Source organism: Scyliorhinus torazame, chromosome 15, assembly GCF_047496885.1.
Source record: "Scyliorhinus torazame isolate Kashiwa2021f chromosome 15, sScyTor2.1, whole genome shotgun sequence".
In the NCBI taxonomy this organism is placed as follows: Eukaryota; Metazoa; Chordata; class Chondrichthyes; order Carcharhiniformes; family Scyliorhinidae; genus Scyliorhinus; species Scyliorhinus torazame.
The window spans coordinates 177,662,147-177,679,149 of record NC_092721.1 but is presented as its reverse complement, the minus strand read 5'-3'; the positions used below and the strand labels follow the sequence as shown (position 1 = coordinate 177,679,149).

The following is a 17,003-nucleotide window of genomic DNA, read 5'->3' as shown; positions in this document are numbered from 1 at the left end:
TTCCGCTTCATACAAATATGTAAAATTGATGTGGTACAAATTTGAGACTGATAGCTACCAAAACTGTCCTTTCACACTAGAAGTAGCACAGCTCCATGGGGCTTTAGGATAGGATTATCCATGGGTATTAACATTATTTAACAAGTGGGTTTCATTAACTGCTCTTCCTCTGCTGACAGTTATCGTTTGCCCTCATGGTTTTAAAGATTATAGTTATGGCTGCTGTGGGCTCTCTGGCTACTGATGCTGTTAAAATATCTGGTATGCACTTTGACAGAATTTCATACAGCTATAACAACGTGCATTTATATAGCGGGCTTGACAAAGCAAAACATCCCAGGAACATAATCACACACCATTTGACACTGAACCACATAGAACCATAGCATTCTGACTGGGCAGGAGGCCATTCAGCCCATCAGGTCTGCACCAACCCTCTGAAAGAGCAGCCTACATAGGCCCACTTCTCCATCCTATCCCCGCAACCCCATAAACCCCACCTAACCTGCACATCTTTGTGACACTAAGGGGCAATTTAGCACGGCCAATCAACCTAACCTGCACATCTTTGGACTGTGGGAAGAAACAGGAGCAGACACGGGGAGAAAGTGCAAACTCCACACCGTCACCCGAGACCAGAATTGAACCCGGGTCCCTGGAGCTGCGAGGCAACAGTGCTAACCCTTGTGCCTTCATGCCATCCCCACAGGCAAAATCTTTACCAGAGCTAGATTTTAAGGAACATTCGAAATAAGAAGAGGGACGAGACAGAGAGGTTTAGGGAGGGAATTTCATAGCTTAGGCCGAGGCAACTTAAGGATGAAAATGTTAAAAATCAAGGAAATATTGGACAGGAAGCCAATACAAGTCACATTCAATTGCTTTGATATATTGGCCCAAATTGATCATTAGAGAAGAATGGTCTCGCAAAGAGACTATTTCATAAGTCTAAAGATGACTCGGGTTATATTTCAGCAATACTTCATTCATAGTGCACATCACTATCTCTGTTCATTGAGGGAACACAGCTAAACACAGTCAACAATTGGATATTATTTGATCTTCAGATTCAACTCTGTATAGAGAAATGTTTCATCTATTGGAGTAGGCCTGCCCAGCTCTTGGAGAAAACATATATGCAATCAGCACATCCAGTTAGCTGGGCTAAAGCAATGTCTTGTATTCTCTCTCCAGCAGGCGGGAGACTTAAAGGCCGGGATTTTCCATTGCGAGTCCACCCCACTACTGCTTTGGCACGCCCGTCGCTGGCGGTACTCCCACCGCTGGTCAGTGGGATTTCCCATTGAAGCCACCCCACGCTGCTGGGAAACCCGTGGGCGGGGGGGAGGGGGTGCACTGCTGATGGGACCAGAGAATCCCACCGCTAGCGAACGGCTGGAGAATTCCGACCAGGAAATTTAAAGTTGAGTTCGGGACTCACGAAACAGTCACGACTTCTGTACCCGCTCCAAAGGGTAAATCCAGACCTAAGTAAGCATCCACCCAAACTGGCTTGTAATAAACACTCATCGGAAAAGACCTGGACACATGTTCACATATTAAACAGCGTTTTAAAGGACGCAAACAGCTCCCGCGAAGGATTTACTGTTTATGAAGGGCAGACTGGAGAGGATTTAAGAAGCAGCACAGAAGCCTGGGAGCAGAGCGCCCGTCAGCTAGGCACGTTCCAGAGTTTGAGGCTAGGCTCGTTAAAGGGACAGGGGGGGCAAAAAGAAAAAAAAAGTTAGGAAAGGAGAGAAAGGAAAAGGGAATTTTTCACACTGCAACAAATTCCAAATTCACCTATACTGTGTGTATTCATAATGGTTGTTTATATATTGGATTATTGATCACAGGATCTTTGAGAAACAGATCATTAACCCCCCCCCACAATTATGGACCTGACCAATTATTGTATTTCTGACAATTAACTATACTTACTGTTGAGACATTTTTATAAGCAATTCCTTATTGACAATTATGTTAAGTCATATAGAACATTACTGCAATTTGAAGTGTTTTGTCCTCCCCGATCTTGCAGAAACGAGCACCAATATTTTGTAAGATATTGTCTGTGCTCACATTTAATCAGTGACCAACAGTAGATGCCAATTTTCATTGGAATGTTCATTGACTGGCAATTATTAATGCTCAGGCGAATATCATCACAAATCAAGGATTGTATAACTACTGCTGCCAAAACTTTCTTACAGAAAGCTGAATCAGTTTTTAGTAAAGATAATGGATTCCTTGAGTGATGCAAAGAATGCATTCTAATTTCAGTGTTAAAATTACTGGTGGGAAGAGCGTAAGGGCTTGGGCTATTTTAAACCCTCCATTGCTACATTGGAATTGCTCACAAATATCTATTATTCACAGAAATGAAATGTATTCACCTGCCAAACTACCACAAATAAAAGCTCCCTGTTCACTCCTGCACAATTGCTTTCATCTCCAGTTACATCACCTTTCCTATCCTTACCTTACCTCCAGTTGACTGAAACTCACAACCAGGTCTATGACAAGGCCTATGACAAGCTCCAGACTCTACTAGTCCAATGACCTCTTGTGAAGTCATCCATGCCCCACCCTCCATAAGCTTCAGGTTCTAACCTCTGGTAGGCATATTGACTTCAGGTCACCAACTGCCCTATTCTCGCTGGTCGACATTCCTGGGGGTGAAGCTTGCTGGCCTTGACGCAGCAGGGGTGGGGCCAGATAATGCTGTGAGCAGCTCAACTCTCCATTGACTTCTCTGGGGCTGGAAGATCCCTCCGACAGGTGAGCTTAATTCTCAAATGCATCAAATAGGTTACCCTCTCCCTCACAATTAAATCCTTTCTCGGGCTCATCCTCTGTATTTCTCTTAACCACAGTTGGGGAGGGGGTGGCGTAGTGGTATTTTCGATGGACTAGTAATCCAGAGACCCAGAGTCATGCTCTGGGGACCCAGGTTCAAATCCGACCCATGCAGATGGTGAAATTTGAATTCAAGAAAAAAAAAATCTCAAATTAAGATGACCCAAAACCACTGTTGATTGTCGTAAAATTTTTTTAAAAAAACATCTGATTCACTAATGTCCTTTAGGGAAGGAAATCTGCCATCCTTACCTGGTCTGGCCTACATGTGACTCCAGACCCACATTAATGTGGTTGAATCTTAAATGCCCTCTGAAATGAGTAATAAATGCCTGCCCAGACAGCGACGCCCACATCCAATGAATTAATTTTTTAAAAACCTTCACCCCCCCCCCTCTCCCTCCAACCCACTTCCACCCCCCCTCCTCTCCAACCCACTTCCACCCCCCCCTCTCCAACCCACTTCCACCCACCCCCCCCCTCTCCAACCCACTTCCACCCCCCCCCCTCCTCTCCAACCCACTTCCACCCCCACCCACGTTCTGCACTATTACCAAATCTTTTCATGCCACTGCTCATTTTCCTTTAAGACTCCTTAAAATCAACACTCTTTAAACCAAGCCGTTGGTCATTCGTATATTTATGCGTGTCCTATGTTTCTTTTCCCATGTATGGAACGATCTGCCAGGACTGTACACAGAACAATACTTTTCGCTGTACCTCGTACACGCGACAATAAATCAAATCAATCAATTCTCTCCGATGGCTCTCTGGGTCAGCATCTATTTTTGATTACACTTCTACAAAGTGCCTTGCAACATTTTTTACACAATAAAAACACGATTAAAAAAAAGAAAGGCCCTAAATCTGTGCACCTCTCTCTCTCCTACATGGTCCTCCTTAAAACCTATCCCTTTGACTAAGGCTTTGGGCCATCTGCTGCAATCTCTTTTTATGAGGTGCAATGTCAAATTTTATCTGTTAAGGCTCCTCTGAAGCATCTTGGGATATTTTATTACATTAAGTGGGCTACATACGAGCGAGTGGTTGTCGACAGAAGGATAGTGCTTTGTTCAGGAGGCGTCTACCATCAAGGCCAACTCCTATTCTGCTTTATGCACCAATTCCCAATGGCTGGTGAAGAAATCCCAGATTTCCATCCATGTCACGCCAAAGCCAATGAGCAGTAAACCTTTTAGGAGTACTCTCCCTGCCAGTGGGGGCTTAACCCAAATATCTGTTCAATGTGCCAAAGGAGAGAACATCCATGGGGGTGGGAGTTGTGAAATTGGCACCGTGAGCACATGCATCAATGCGTGGTGCAAAAGCAGAGATCCGTGCTGCAACATGCACCTCCAGCAAGGCAGCACAAACAGCCATGACCCAAAACCTATCGAGCTTCCACCTGCCTACCCCGGGATTGGTTGGGCAAGGAGCAACGGAAATCTCCCACCAATCCACTCAACGGAGGAAAGCTGCCCGGCTTCAGTTAAACACAAAGAAAACTTGTAAAGCGACTTTTGAAATCTCTGAAAAGAACATTAACCAGTCAGATAATTACCTGAACATAATAAATGCCCTTTTTTTGGGCATACATCATGAGGAAGCAATAATCCAAATTCTGTTTTGTTCGCCACCTGAAAAATAGCACAGAAACAGGTTTCTAAACAGATAAAATGTCAATTACCCAACACAACAAAAATTAACTCAAGTGGAAAGCATCTCTAGATGGGTTTATAAATACAACAATTTGCTTGCTGTACACGGAAAATCATATTTAGAAGGTTTCCTTGGCAAAGGTATGTAGTAGTCAATCAACCCCATTAAACTCAACGACCTCAGAATGTCTGTTATCGTCAAACAAGGACTGCAGTTTATTTTATCTGCTCTTATCCGAGTCAGGAGCCATCTTGTTGGTTTCTAACCTAATAATTCTTTGTTCAAGCTCCCCATTCCCATTTGCACACAGACAAACTATTTTGAAACCAACACAAGGCAAAATGATTTGTTCAATGGCAATTTTCATGGTTGGTGGAGTCACAGTCATTCTCTTGATGTTCTGATGAATCACAGAATTGCTATGGTGTAGGAGGCGGCCATTCAGTCCATCGTGCCTGCACTGACTTTCCAAATGAGCATTACGACTTAGTGCCATTCTCCTGGCTTTTCCCCGTAATCCCTGCACATTATTTCTATTCAAATAATCATCTAATGCCCTCTTGAATGCCTCAATTGAACACGCCCCCACCACACTTCCAGGCAGTGCATTCCAGACCCGAAGCACTCATTGGGTGAACAAGTTTTTTCTCACATCGCTGTTCCTTCTTTTGCAAGTCTGCCCTCTCATTCTCGATCCATTTACGAGTGGGAACGGTTTCTCCCGACCTGCTCTATCCAAACCCCTCCTGATTTTGAACATCTCTATCAAACCTCTTCTTAGCCTTCTTCCCTCCAAGGTGGACAGTTCCAACCTCTCTAAGCTATCCTCATAATTGAAGTTTCTCATCTCTGGACCCATTCTTGTAAACCTCTCCTGCACTCTCTCCAAAGCATTCATTTCCTTCCTCAAGTGTGGCACCCAGAACTGTACACAATACTCCAGCTGAGGTCTAATTAGTGTCTTATACGAGTTCAGCATAACTTGTACTATTGTAAGCAATAGAAATCAGGAGGTAGTATTTCAAATGTCTTCTCCCACAAAGCCTTGTTACGGTCAAGTGGGGGCCAAAGAATTGGAGCTAATGTGTTATGCCCCACATTCATCAGTGCTCACATGGTCCCAAGCTGGCAACAAAGCTGCTCAACTAAACCCCAGTCCAAAGTAATTCTACAAAAGAGCTCTAAAATAAATCTTCCAATATAAGTTTGGGGCAGCACGGTAGCATTGTGGTTAGCACAATTGCTTCACAGCTCCAGGGTCCCAGGTTCGATTCCGGCTTGGGTCACTGTCTGTGCGGATTGTCTGCACATCCTCCCCGTCTGTGCATGGGTTTCCTCCGGGCGCTCCGGTTTCCTCCCACTGTCCAAAGATGTGCAGGTTCGGTGGATTGGCCATGGTAAATTGCCCTTAGTGTCCAAAATTGCCCTTAGTGTTGGGTGGGGTTACTGGGTTATGGGGATAGGGTGGAGGCGTTGACCTTGGGTAGGGTGCTCTTTCCAAGAGCCGGTGCAGACGCGATGGGCCGAATGGCCTCCTTCTGCACTGTAAATTCTATGATAATCTATGATAAGTAGTAACTGAAAAGTTGCCAAGTAGAAGCATGAGCGCAAGTACTTCACATTCAAAAGTACTCAGCTGCAGAATTTCTTTCCTCTTTTAAGTAACCTGAAGAATCAGTTGAACACAATAAAGTTTCTTGCATTTCATTATAAATGTGTTGCGCAGGACTGCCATGTCCAACAAAGAATCAACCTTCAATATAACCAGCTCAGTCAGTATAAATCTGTTATAAGCCCAATGGAGGTCCCGGGATCAGGATCATACGGTTTCCCATGACCTCCATGGAATATGAACTACCCCTCTAAGGGAGCGGGGCTTCACCTGAACGAGGGGCGCCCCAGCTGTACAAAAACCCCAGGGTGCAGGTTAGGGAAGGAAACCCTTAGGGGAGTGGAGGAGGTTTGGAACTGTATTGCAATAAACCCTGTTCGGTAATTTCTACTATTGTCCACGCATTCTGCTTACCGCGGATTCAGTGGAACTGCCGTCAATACCGGTAGCTGTGTGCCCAGTCCACCTCATTTAGGCTTCAGTAGGCCCCACTACAAACCACTGAAATGCCGCACAGAGGACAGCTGGAACCTTTTAATGCGGGTACGGACAATTGGGGGTAATACGTGGAACACATGACATATTATTTCGAACAAATGCAATTACCGGCGATAAGAGATGAACTGTGGTATTACTAACAGTTTGTTGAAGACCCACTTGGTGTGATAAAGAGCCTGACTCATCCGGACTCCCAGATACCCGGTTGTTCGCCTGCCTGGTGGTCCGGGAGCATTTTGACCCGAAATCACAGCTCATCGTTCGCCATTTTGGGTTCCACACGACTGCTCAGGCCCTGGCCGAGTCAGTGAGTGATTTCCTGGCCCGCCTACGAAAAGGGCAGCATGGTAGCATAGTGGTTAGCACAATTGCTTCACAGCTCCAGGGTCCCAGGTTCGATTCCCGGCTTGGGTCACTGTCTGTGCAGAGTCTGCACGTTCTCCCCGTGTGTGCGCGGGTTTCCTCCGGATGCTCCGGTTTCCTCCCACAGTCCAAAGATGTGCAGGTTAGGTGGATTGGCCATGATAAATTGCCCTTAGTGTCCAAAATTGCCCTGAGGGTTGGGTGGGGTTACTGGGTTATGGGGATAGGGTGGAGCTTCGACCCGGAAACCGAGTTGGATGTTCTGCCACCGCCAGAGACATCTTGTGGCCACATGAGTAATGCTGCCACCACCCGGACGCCCGCCACACAAATGTCGTTCCCTGGTCCGATATATGCCTCCTGACGCCGCAAGGTCTGCGCCCGAAACTTGTGAAGAGTACGTAAGGAGGCTACAAAAGGACATGGAGAGGTTTCAGTGAGTGGGCAAAGACCTGGTAAATGGAGTATAATGGAGGCAAATGTGAAATTGTTCATCTTGGCAAGGAGAATTTGAACAGAGCTCTGCGGTGCAGAGGGATCTGGGTGGCCTCGTGCATGAATCGCAAAAGGCTAGTATACAGGTACAGAAAGTGTCAGGAAAGCTAATAGAAAGTTATCGTTTATTGTGCGGAGAATTGATTTCAAAAGTAGGCAGGTTAAAGTTCAGTTGCACAGGGCACTGTTGAGACCACATCTGGAACAGTGTGTACAGTACTGGTCTCCTTACTGAAGGAAAGATGTCAATGTGTTGGCAACTCAGAGACGGTTGACTAGACTAATATCTGGAATGGGCGCATTGCCTTACGAGGAAAGGTTGGACAGGCTGGACTCGAATCCCCCAAGAGTTTAGAAGATTAAGAGGCGACTTGATCAAAACCTTTAAGATCCTGAGGGGTACTGACAGGGTGGATGTGAGAGGATGTTTCCTCTTGTTGGGGAATCAAGAACTAGGGGGGGTTGTCAGTGTTTAAAAATAGGAGGTCTCATTTAAGACAGAGATAAGGAGAAATGTTTTCTCAGAGGATTGAGTGTTTCTGGTGCTCATGAAGATATACTAAAAAGATAGTGATTAGTGATCCACAAATTCATTCTAATCAAGTTACCTTACAGAGCTCTTATACTAATCACTCCACATACATTGGGCTACGATTTCCTGCTTACCTGGAAGTCACACTGTTGGGTCCAAAAGCAAGGGGGAGCAATGCTTCGGTGCGGCCTGGGGCAGCAGTGGCCAATTAAGAGGCTGCGGCCAACATCCAATTCATGGTAGCGAAGGATGAGGCTGCATAACCAGGGAAAGGGCAGGTCAATGGTGGGGTTCCCTCGTGAAGTAAATTTTCAGGAGGAAGCCAAGCAGGCAGGTCCAACAATTGGGATGGGGTGGACACGGATAGCGGAGGGGGGCAAGGGTTGCCAATGATGCTCTAGTGGTAAGGAGCGTACTCCCCCCCCCCCCAATCCCTGGAACCCGCTGCGGGGGCCAGCAGGTCTTATCCGATGGCCTCCCAATCCCTATGGCGTGTCCTACTAATGCGGGCTAATGTCCACAGAGGTAGAAAACGTCACCCCTGGCAATACAATAGTGGAAAATCCTGGGTTCCACTCCTGATGTCCCCCTACCATGTCTCCACCACACCCCCCACCATTTCCCCAGCCCCCCCCCCCCACCTCCACTAGTTGGTGTTGATGATATCCAAGTCAGCTTCCAGTCCAATAGAACGACATCAAGGCAATTGGACACCCAGCCTGCAGCAAATTGGAATGAAACTGCACCAAAGAGAGGTTTCCCCCGCCCCCCCCCTCTGGTGTGAAACCTCAAACTCTTGGGAGATGCCCGATTCCAGCCCATGGCTGGAACAGCCACCTTTGCACTGCAGCTGTTTCAATGCACCTCCGCTGAAGATCAACTCATGTCCTTCAAAATTAAATTTATGGAAGGAATTTAGAATACAGATGTGACCTAAATCCAAAATCAAATAATTATATCAAAACAACAATGAATGACATGCGTTTAATTTGTGCAAATATATTAATACAGCACAAAGACCCTGAAAAAAAAGCCAATTTGCAAGACTCAAAACAATTTGATTTTTAAACTTTTTTGCTCAGATCATGGGCCACCTTCTTCCAAGTACAAAATACATCATGTAACATTTACTTGCATCACTGCAGTCTTCCACAATGGTGTCTCTGCTGCCTCAATCTTGCATATAACCCTGGGAGTGTTCTTTGGAAACGAGTGGGTAACAGTATTAGATTTCCTGATGGTAAAGGTTGGTGGCTTATAATAATAATCTTTATTGTCACAAGTAGACCGTGAAAAGCCCCTGGTCGCCACATTCCGGTGTCTGTTCGGCTAGTGAGAGAGAGAATTCACAATGTCCAAATTACCCAACAGTACGTCTTTCCAGACTGGAGCACCCGGAGGAAACCCACGCAGACACGGGAGAATGTGCAGACTCCTCACTGACAGTGACCCAAGCCGGGAATCGAACCTGGGACCCTGGCGCTGTGAAGCAACAGTGCTAATCACTGTGCTACCGTGCCGTCCTTTTTCTCTGCAGTGTTTTCCGCACACAGCCAGGTAGAGGTAATTGTAGTTCACCTGGCTGTGAAAGCCCTGGGAACAACGCTGCCAGTGATACACTTGAGCTGACAGAAAGCCTTGTGCCACAAGTTAATCAAACAATTTGCCCTGGATACAGTCCAAAACAGCTGTTACCTTGAGCTCAAACAGGGCTCCAGGCAATTGGTGGTTCAGCTATTGAAACACACAATGAGAGCTCAATCATGTGATTTACACCACCTGGCCGATTCTTTACTTTCAGAAGCTGATTCAAGAATTAAATCTTGGCAATGAGGCTTTCCAATCTGCAAAATTGCATCCGACCAGCAAATTCCCGTGATTTTGACATTGATTTTAAATTAAGTTCCAACAGGAAAACAAAGCAATCTTTGCGCTTCAACTGATCAAAGCCACACAACAATCCTGGCTGCTGCGTGTCTAACATGTAATTGCAAAGTCCAAATCTGTTTGCATAACGGTGATTTAGTAATGAACAAATACGATTTCAACAATTCTAAACAGAAGATTTACTGCCTCTAAGTGATATTTTAAAGTAATTTTAAAGGATTCAAAACTGTTACAATGTCCATTTGTTAAACAAATAAAACAATCGCATGTATCTATTCATTTTGAGTATATGGCGAACATAACCTAGAACACTTTGCCTGCTTCATACATAATGCAAATACAACCATTGAGAAACAACTGATTTGCAATTTGCACAAAGGTGGGAGCATAAATAGAGTAAAAGATTTCTTAATACTGTAATTTTTGCATACATTTCACCCCAGAACATCCAGATGGTAAAAGGACACATAGGCCGAAAACAGGGACTACCAAATAAGGCCCTGGCTGGAATTGATGTCGGTTCTCCACCAGAGCACTCAAGTCAGCACCGAAACACATTGGGCTGGATTCGCCGCAGCCTAGCGCCAAAATCCCGTTTGGCGTGGGGGCGGAGAATCCACTTTTGTGACAGAATCGGGCCCGGCGCCGCTCCCGTGAATTACATGGCACGTCTGGGGGGCCTTTGCCAGAGGCCCTCTCAGTGATGCTCCGGTCCTGACCAGCCGACTCCCTGATGGCATGATTCTAACCACGTCTGGCCGGTTGGGACTCAGTCTGCAGCCGCCCTGGTGGGGGAGCGGGGGGATCAAGTACTGGGGGGGGGGGGGGGGAGCCCTATGGGCGACTGGTACAGCTATCGGGCGAGTTACATTGAGCGGCGCGGGGCAGATCGTTGGGACCTTCTTTGTTGGTCCAGGTCCGCTATCGTGTTCAGCGCGGCCGCTGTTGCCGTTGTGCGAATGCGCGGACTCACAACCGGAAGTGCAGGGGCCCGTGTCCGCAGCTAAAGCGGCGAGAAGCACTCTGGGGCCCTCCCAGCCCTTTCAAGGTCGGTGAATAGCTGTAAATTTTTTAAAGCAAGCTCTGCTGTGAAACGCCAGCATTTTTATGCCAGCGTGGGGACATAGCCCCATTTTTGGAGAATCCAGCCCATTATCTTTAAATGGAACATTATGATCACCCAATTGCCGAATTTATCACGTTAACACAGAGACAAAGAGACCATGCTATGAACATAAGTTTGAGACAATAGAGATCAATTTTGCAATAGGAAGAACGATAAACGAAGGCTCCATAACTGGCTAATAGCTGGTCAGACATGAATGCTCCAGAGGACAATGAATCTTGATTAAACCACCGTGGTTAAACAGGGGTATACTGTGTATCTCTATGAATGAGTTTCAGGCTTGATGAGACAATAGAACTCAGGCCAGGCATGTGCATTATGTCTCAGCACTAGCAGAACCTGGATAAAAGAAGGAACATCGGAACACCATCATCAGCGACAACCTGGGAGCCCTCAGGTGCAACCATCGCAGAAGAGGAGCCCTGAGCTTGCAGCCCAGAGAAGATATCCACACCGAGTGATCATAGACTGGTCAGCCTCCTTCATTAGGATGGGTAATACCCAGATCTCAGTAAGTCCGAGTCTTCTCCATACTACATTCTCAGAAATCTTGATTAATTTAGCTCTTCTGAATAAAGTACAGTTGCAATAAATTCAGGTGTCTTTATTGTGTCTGTCTAAGCTGTGTCTGGCCTGTCCAGTTGGATAACATTGGGCTGAATCTTGTGCCATTTCAAATATTACAGGCTGGGACCATTTCCGGGTCCTGAGCCTGCATTGTCTGGCAGGATGATCTTCCCAGAGATGGCCAATTAATGCCATTTCCAGGTCTGCTGTCCAATTAAGCATGGCGGGTGGATCCCAGTCAGAGGGCCTGAAGCCTCAGAGGGTTAGCAGCCCCATTGGCAGAGGTGGACACTGCCACTGCAGGGTGGGGACAGTGCAAGTGCCTCCATTCTTAGGTGCCCGCTGCAGAGGAATTCAATTTAACGAAATAAGCAGCGGCCTCAGCTGCCAGGTCATCCTGCTGATGGGAAAATTCTCTCCACAGGATAAGTCGATGGCTGCAGCTATGGTGGTTGGGGGGTGGGGGGGGGGGGGGGGGGGGGGAATGAGTGCAGAAGACCTTGCAGGCCCTCCCCCCACACCAGACCAGCTGCAGGAAACCTGTCGGGCTAGACCCTCAATGGGGGTGGGGCTTCTCCAGCACCTGGGTAATTCCTGGCATCGTCCCCAGTCAGCCCACAAATGGGCAGCTGGTCATGCAGGTTGGCTACCCACTGTTGCCAGTTGGGTAGATTCTGCCAGTGATAAAATGCCTCCGGAAGGTTGCCCGGGAGTGGAAATGCGTTAGCCTGTTGATTCAACGCCAGAATAGCCGATATTTCCTCCCAATCCTGCCTAGAGTTCCGCCCATGTGGGATGGGGAGATTCCGTCCATTGTGTTAACAACTGAAAACAGATCCATACACTTTGGAGAAATGGAGAAAACAGGAGATCCAGTTGATCATTACTAAAACAGATAAGGACAGGAGTCACACTCAGGTCGGAAAATCAGACATGACAATCCCATTGTCTCATAATCCATAAAACCATAGAATTACTACAGCACTGAAGGAGGCCATTTGTCTCGTCGAGTCTGCGCCGACCACCTCAGAGAGTACCCTACCTAGGCCCACTCCCCTGCCCTATTCCCATAGTCCCATCTGACCTGAACCTCCTTTGAACACTTAACGGGCAATTTAGAACGGTCAAACCACCTAACCTTCACATCTTGGGAGGAAACCGGAGCACCTGGAGGAAACCCACGCAGACAGGGGGAGAAAGTGCAAACTCCACACAGACAGGCCAACATTGAACCCAGCTGCCTGGTGCTCTGAGGCTAATCACTGCCAACCACTGTGCCGCCAAGAGACAAAGGGCACGGTCTAATGGAAATGTTTCCAGTGGCGGGCTTTGCTGGCTCTGTCGGCGAATTGCCCGCTATCTAACCACATTTAGTCACTGCTTAGGCCCTGGGGGGTTTCTTCCCATTCAAGCTCACACTTCAAATTATTTTCATGAACTGGGGAGTTGGACTCACTGGACAGACCAGCTCCTCCATTTTGAAAGGGTGCCCCGATCTGTAAGACAGTTTGAGTGTCCCACCCACCCATGGGCAATGTCACCCCCCACCTCCACACACATGGGCATTACCTTACCCCCCCGCCCTCCAAAGTGATGACACCCCACTATGGGCCGCTGAGGACCCCCCCTTTTTAGGTCTTCCCACGTGACCTTTCGTGCCACCCCACCCCATCCAGGCCCCTTCATCACACCCTGCACTCCCCACCCCCCCCCCCCCCCCCAACCTTCATACCCATTCCACTCTCCTTTTATGGGCATGGCTCCCTCAGGCCCTGACCCTTGGCAATGCCACCCTGGCACTCAGGCACCCTGACACTGCCACCCTGGCAGTGATCCTGCTGTCTTTGCAGTGCCACCCTGGCACCCTGGCAGTGCCAGTGTGCCTGCATTCAAGGGGGAAGCCCAGGGGGCTACGCTGCCCTGTCCCTGACCACCCAGGGACCTCCGAGGGTCTGGAAGACCCTCTGGGTGCCGTTCTGCCTGGTCCATGTTTATAGAATTTACAGTGCAGAAGGTGGCCATTTGGCCCATCGGGTCTGCACCGACTCTTGGAAAGAGCACCCCACTTAAGCCCACACCTCCACCCTATCCCCGTAACCAAGTAACCCCAGCAAACCTTTTTTGGACACGAAGGGCAATTTAGTATGGCCAAAATCCACCTGACCTGCACATCTTTGGACTGTGGGAGGAAACCGGACCACCCGGAGGAAACCCACGCAGATACGGGGAGAACATGCAGACTCCGCACAGACAGTGACCCAAGCCGGGAATTGAGCCTGGGACCCTGGAGCTGTGAAGCAACTGTGCTACCGTGCTGCCCTTTAATGGTTTGATGGACCAGTGCTAAAGGACGTCCGGCCATGGACTCCCTGGAGATGCCGGGTGCCTGGCAGATCCCAGGGGAGCCCACCTAAGTGTATTTAAAACTGACTTAGGCACTCGAGGCTTGGTTCCGCCCATTGTGGGTGGGATTCGGATTGCGGTGCCTCTCGGGATCTGCTTAGATCTCACGAGGCGCACTGGCTACCGGGAAGCCTATCGCGGTATCTACCGGCAGTGATGCCAACATCCCGCATTAACCCTTACAGATGCACCATAGAAAGCATCCTATCGGGCTGCATCACAGCCTGGTATGGCAACTGCTCGGCCCAGGACCGCAAGAAACTTCAGAGAGCCGTGAACACCGCCCAGTCCATCACACGAACCTGCCTCCCATCCATTGACTCCATCTACACCTCTCGCTGCCTGGGGAAAGCGAGCAGCATAATCAAAGACCCCTCCCACCCGGCTTACTCGCTCTTCCATCTTCTTCCATCGGGCAGGAGATACAGAAGTCTGAGAACACGCACGAACAGACTCAAAAACAGCTTCTTCCCCACTGTCACCAGACTCCTAAACGACCCTCTGATGGACTGACCTCATTAACACTACACCCAGGCTGGTAAGTGACTCCCTCAGCGAGGGGAAACAGATTTTCCGGTCTACCCTGCCTAGGCCCCGCAGTGTTGTACATCTCAATAAGTCACGCCTCAACCTCCTCTGTTCTCAGAAAAGTAGCTCTAGTCTATCCAATCTTTCTTGATTGCTGCAATTTTCAAACCCTGGCAACATTCTTGTAAATCTCCAGAGCAATGATGTCTTTCCTGTAATGCGGTGACCCGGACTGTACACAAAATTCCATTTGTGGCTTAACCACTGTCTTATCCAGTTCCAGTATTACATCACTGTTTTTGTATTCAATAACTCATCCGAAAAGGGAAAGCATTCTATATACTTTACTGCCTTGTCCACCTGTCCTGCCACCATCAAGGACCTGTGGATATGCACTCCTACATCTCTCACTTCCTCAGCCCCTCTCAATATCCTCCCATTTATTAAGTATTCCCATGCTTCCCTTGTTTGACCTCCTCAAATGCATTACCTCGCACTTTCCTGGATTGAATTCCATTTGCCACTTCAACTACACGGCCAATTTTTGCGTCATCTATAAATTTCCCCAATTAAGCTTCCCACAGTTAAATCCAAGTCATTCATAAATACAACAAACAGCAAGGGCCCCAACACTAAGCCCTGTGAAACACCATTGGAGACTGCTTTCCATTCACAAAAACACCTATTGACCATTGCCCTTTGTTGCCAGTCACTGAGTCAATAATGGATCTAGCTTACCTGCATCCCATGGCCTTTTACTATTCTGATCAGTCTGCCACCACTATCCATTTATATCTCAGCATATTAACTAAAGTTGCAAGTTGCACGTACAGCATCGCAGCAACATCTCCACCATAGAGAACACAAGACTAATTCTCTAGGCCAAGTCAACACTTAATAATGATGTTAAAATATTTTCATATGAATTTCCACACGAGTGCAAACACCTTTACTGGCCATAGTGCAAAGAGGGAGCAATTATTTTTCTCCAAAATGATTCCAAAGAAGGAGCATCATTGTGTGGTCAATACCAGAACTGAACATTGAGCGAAGATCAAGGCTCCGTCATTGTGACTACTTGGGATTCGTCAATTCTTTGGCCAATGGGTATCTGCTTGCACTGTCCAAAGCAGGGCTTACCTGACTCGCTCTTTTGAATCTCCAAATGTTTCCTTCAGATTTGTCAAGTCTGGGTAGTAAGCGCTGGGAGGTGAAATGACTTCTATTAACCCTGCATTGATTTCTGCGAAAAATCTGTCAACAAACCAAAACAATGTTCCGATGAAAATAACGCTCTTGTTCTGTCATGGTTTTTTAAAAATGTTCGTTGCTTTGGTTAGGGAACGATAAATCAAATTTAAGTTGGTTTGAAACAACATGGACACAAAACAACACGGAAATTTGAAAATAAACCTGATTTTTCCTGGCCAAATCCCCTTCTTGATTTGAATGCTGCCAGCCACCCATGTATTGATCGCCAAGACCATTTAAGAGCTGGCGGGTGAATTCAACGGTTAATCAATGTTTGCCATTGTTAAAAGCAAACACAAGGTGAAAGTTTTACATTAAGCTTTAACTGTAAATAAAGAAACGGACATTTTCTATCGTCAAAGGATCAGTTGAATAAAAATGTTGAATACAAGGAATCGTGGAATCACTTTAAGAAAAGGCATAGATTTTTGGTTGGTAATTTCTGATGTGATCTACCACAGGGATTATAACCAGGATTTCCTTGCACCACATCCACAATAGCATGTAGCTGGTCAGAAACCAAAAGGATAAATTCAATGAATGCATTGAATATCAAAGTAAGTTTTCACGACAGAAATTGTGTTTGATATGCACGTCCAACTGAATTGAGACACCTTTTGAGTGCATCCATATTTAATAACAGATAAAATTCAGAGTGCTTTCATAACTGTTTAAAACAAACAGACAATAGATATTCAGAAATGTCAATATGAACGGCGATGACGTTATCATCCATTTATGCATCAGCTAAATAATTTAGCAACTCTCAACAGCAAATTTAGTCATAATTGATTACAGGCTGAACATAGATCTCCGCGATACTGCATTGGGAATCTAGTTTGACTTACTCTTTCTCCAGGCTACCCACGACACTATGAACATAATCGAGATCAGTCTGTTGGGAAAGAAAAAAGGAAAATCTATTGGGATAGAAACTTACAAGCTTGAAATGTCTACCTGTTGCTTCTTTTCCTGTTCCATTCATCTTAAAGGAAAAGAACATTTATAAAAATAATACTTGTGCATCAATTCTCAAAAGGCATTTGAAGGGGCTGGAAGAATCTATATTTTCATTAACAAATGCATCATTTGTTACCGCCAACAATCAAAGAGGGCAGTTTAAATTTAAGAAGGGAAGCTGTTCTTTATGAGCCCATTTGATGTTGTAACTGGACGGGAAAAATTCCAAAATGGATCCTTGGCCCAAAAGACCACGGGCGGGG

General features: G+C 46.7%; 1 protein-coding gene across 1 annotated transcript in view; it reads right to left on the bottom strand.

Annotated features, from left to right (window-relative positions):
• The window catches only part of mgat4a (alpha-1,3-mannosyl-glycoprotein 4-beta-N-acetylglucosaminyltransferase A), a 363,169-nt gene that overhangs the window by 88,051 nt on the left and 258,115 nt on the right, over window positions 1–17,003 (bottom strand). Inside the window, exons 5-7 of the mRNA XM_072477186.1 lie at window positions 16,629–16,675; window positions 15,670–15,783; window positions 4,421–4,496 (exon numbers count right to left, since the gene is read on the bottom strand). Of these exons, the coding sequence (XP_072333287.1) occupies window positions 4,421–4,496; window positions 15,670–15,783; window positions 16,629–16,675 (237 nt within the window). The remainder of the gene's footprint in view (window positions 1–4,420; window positions 4,497–15,669; window positions 15,784–16,628; window positions 16,676–17,003) is intronic.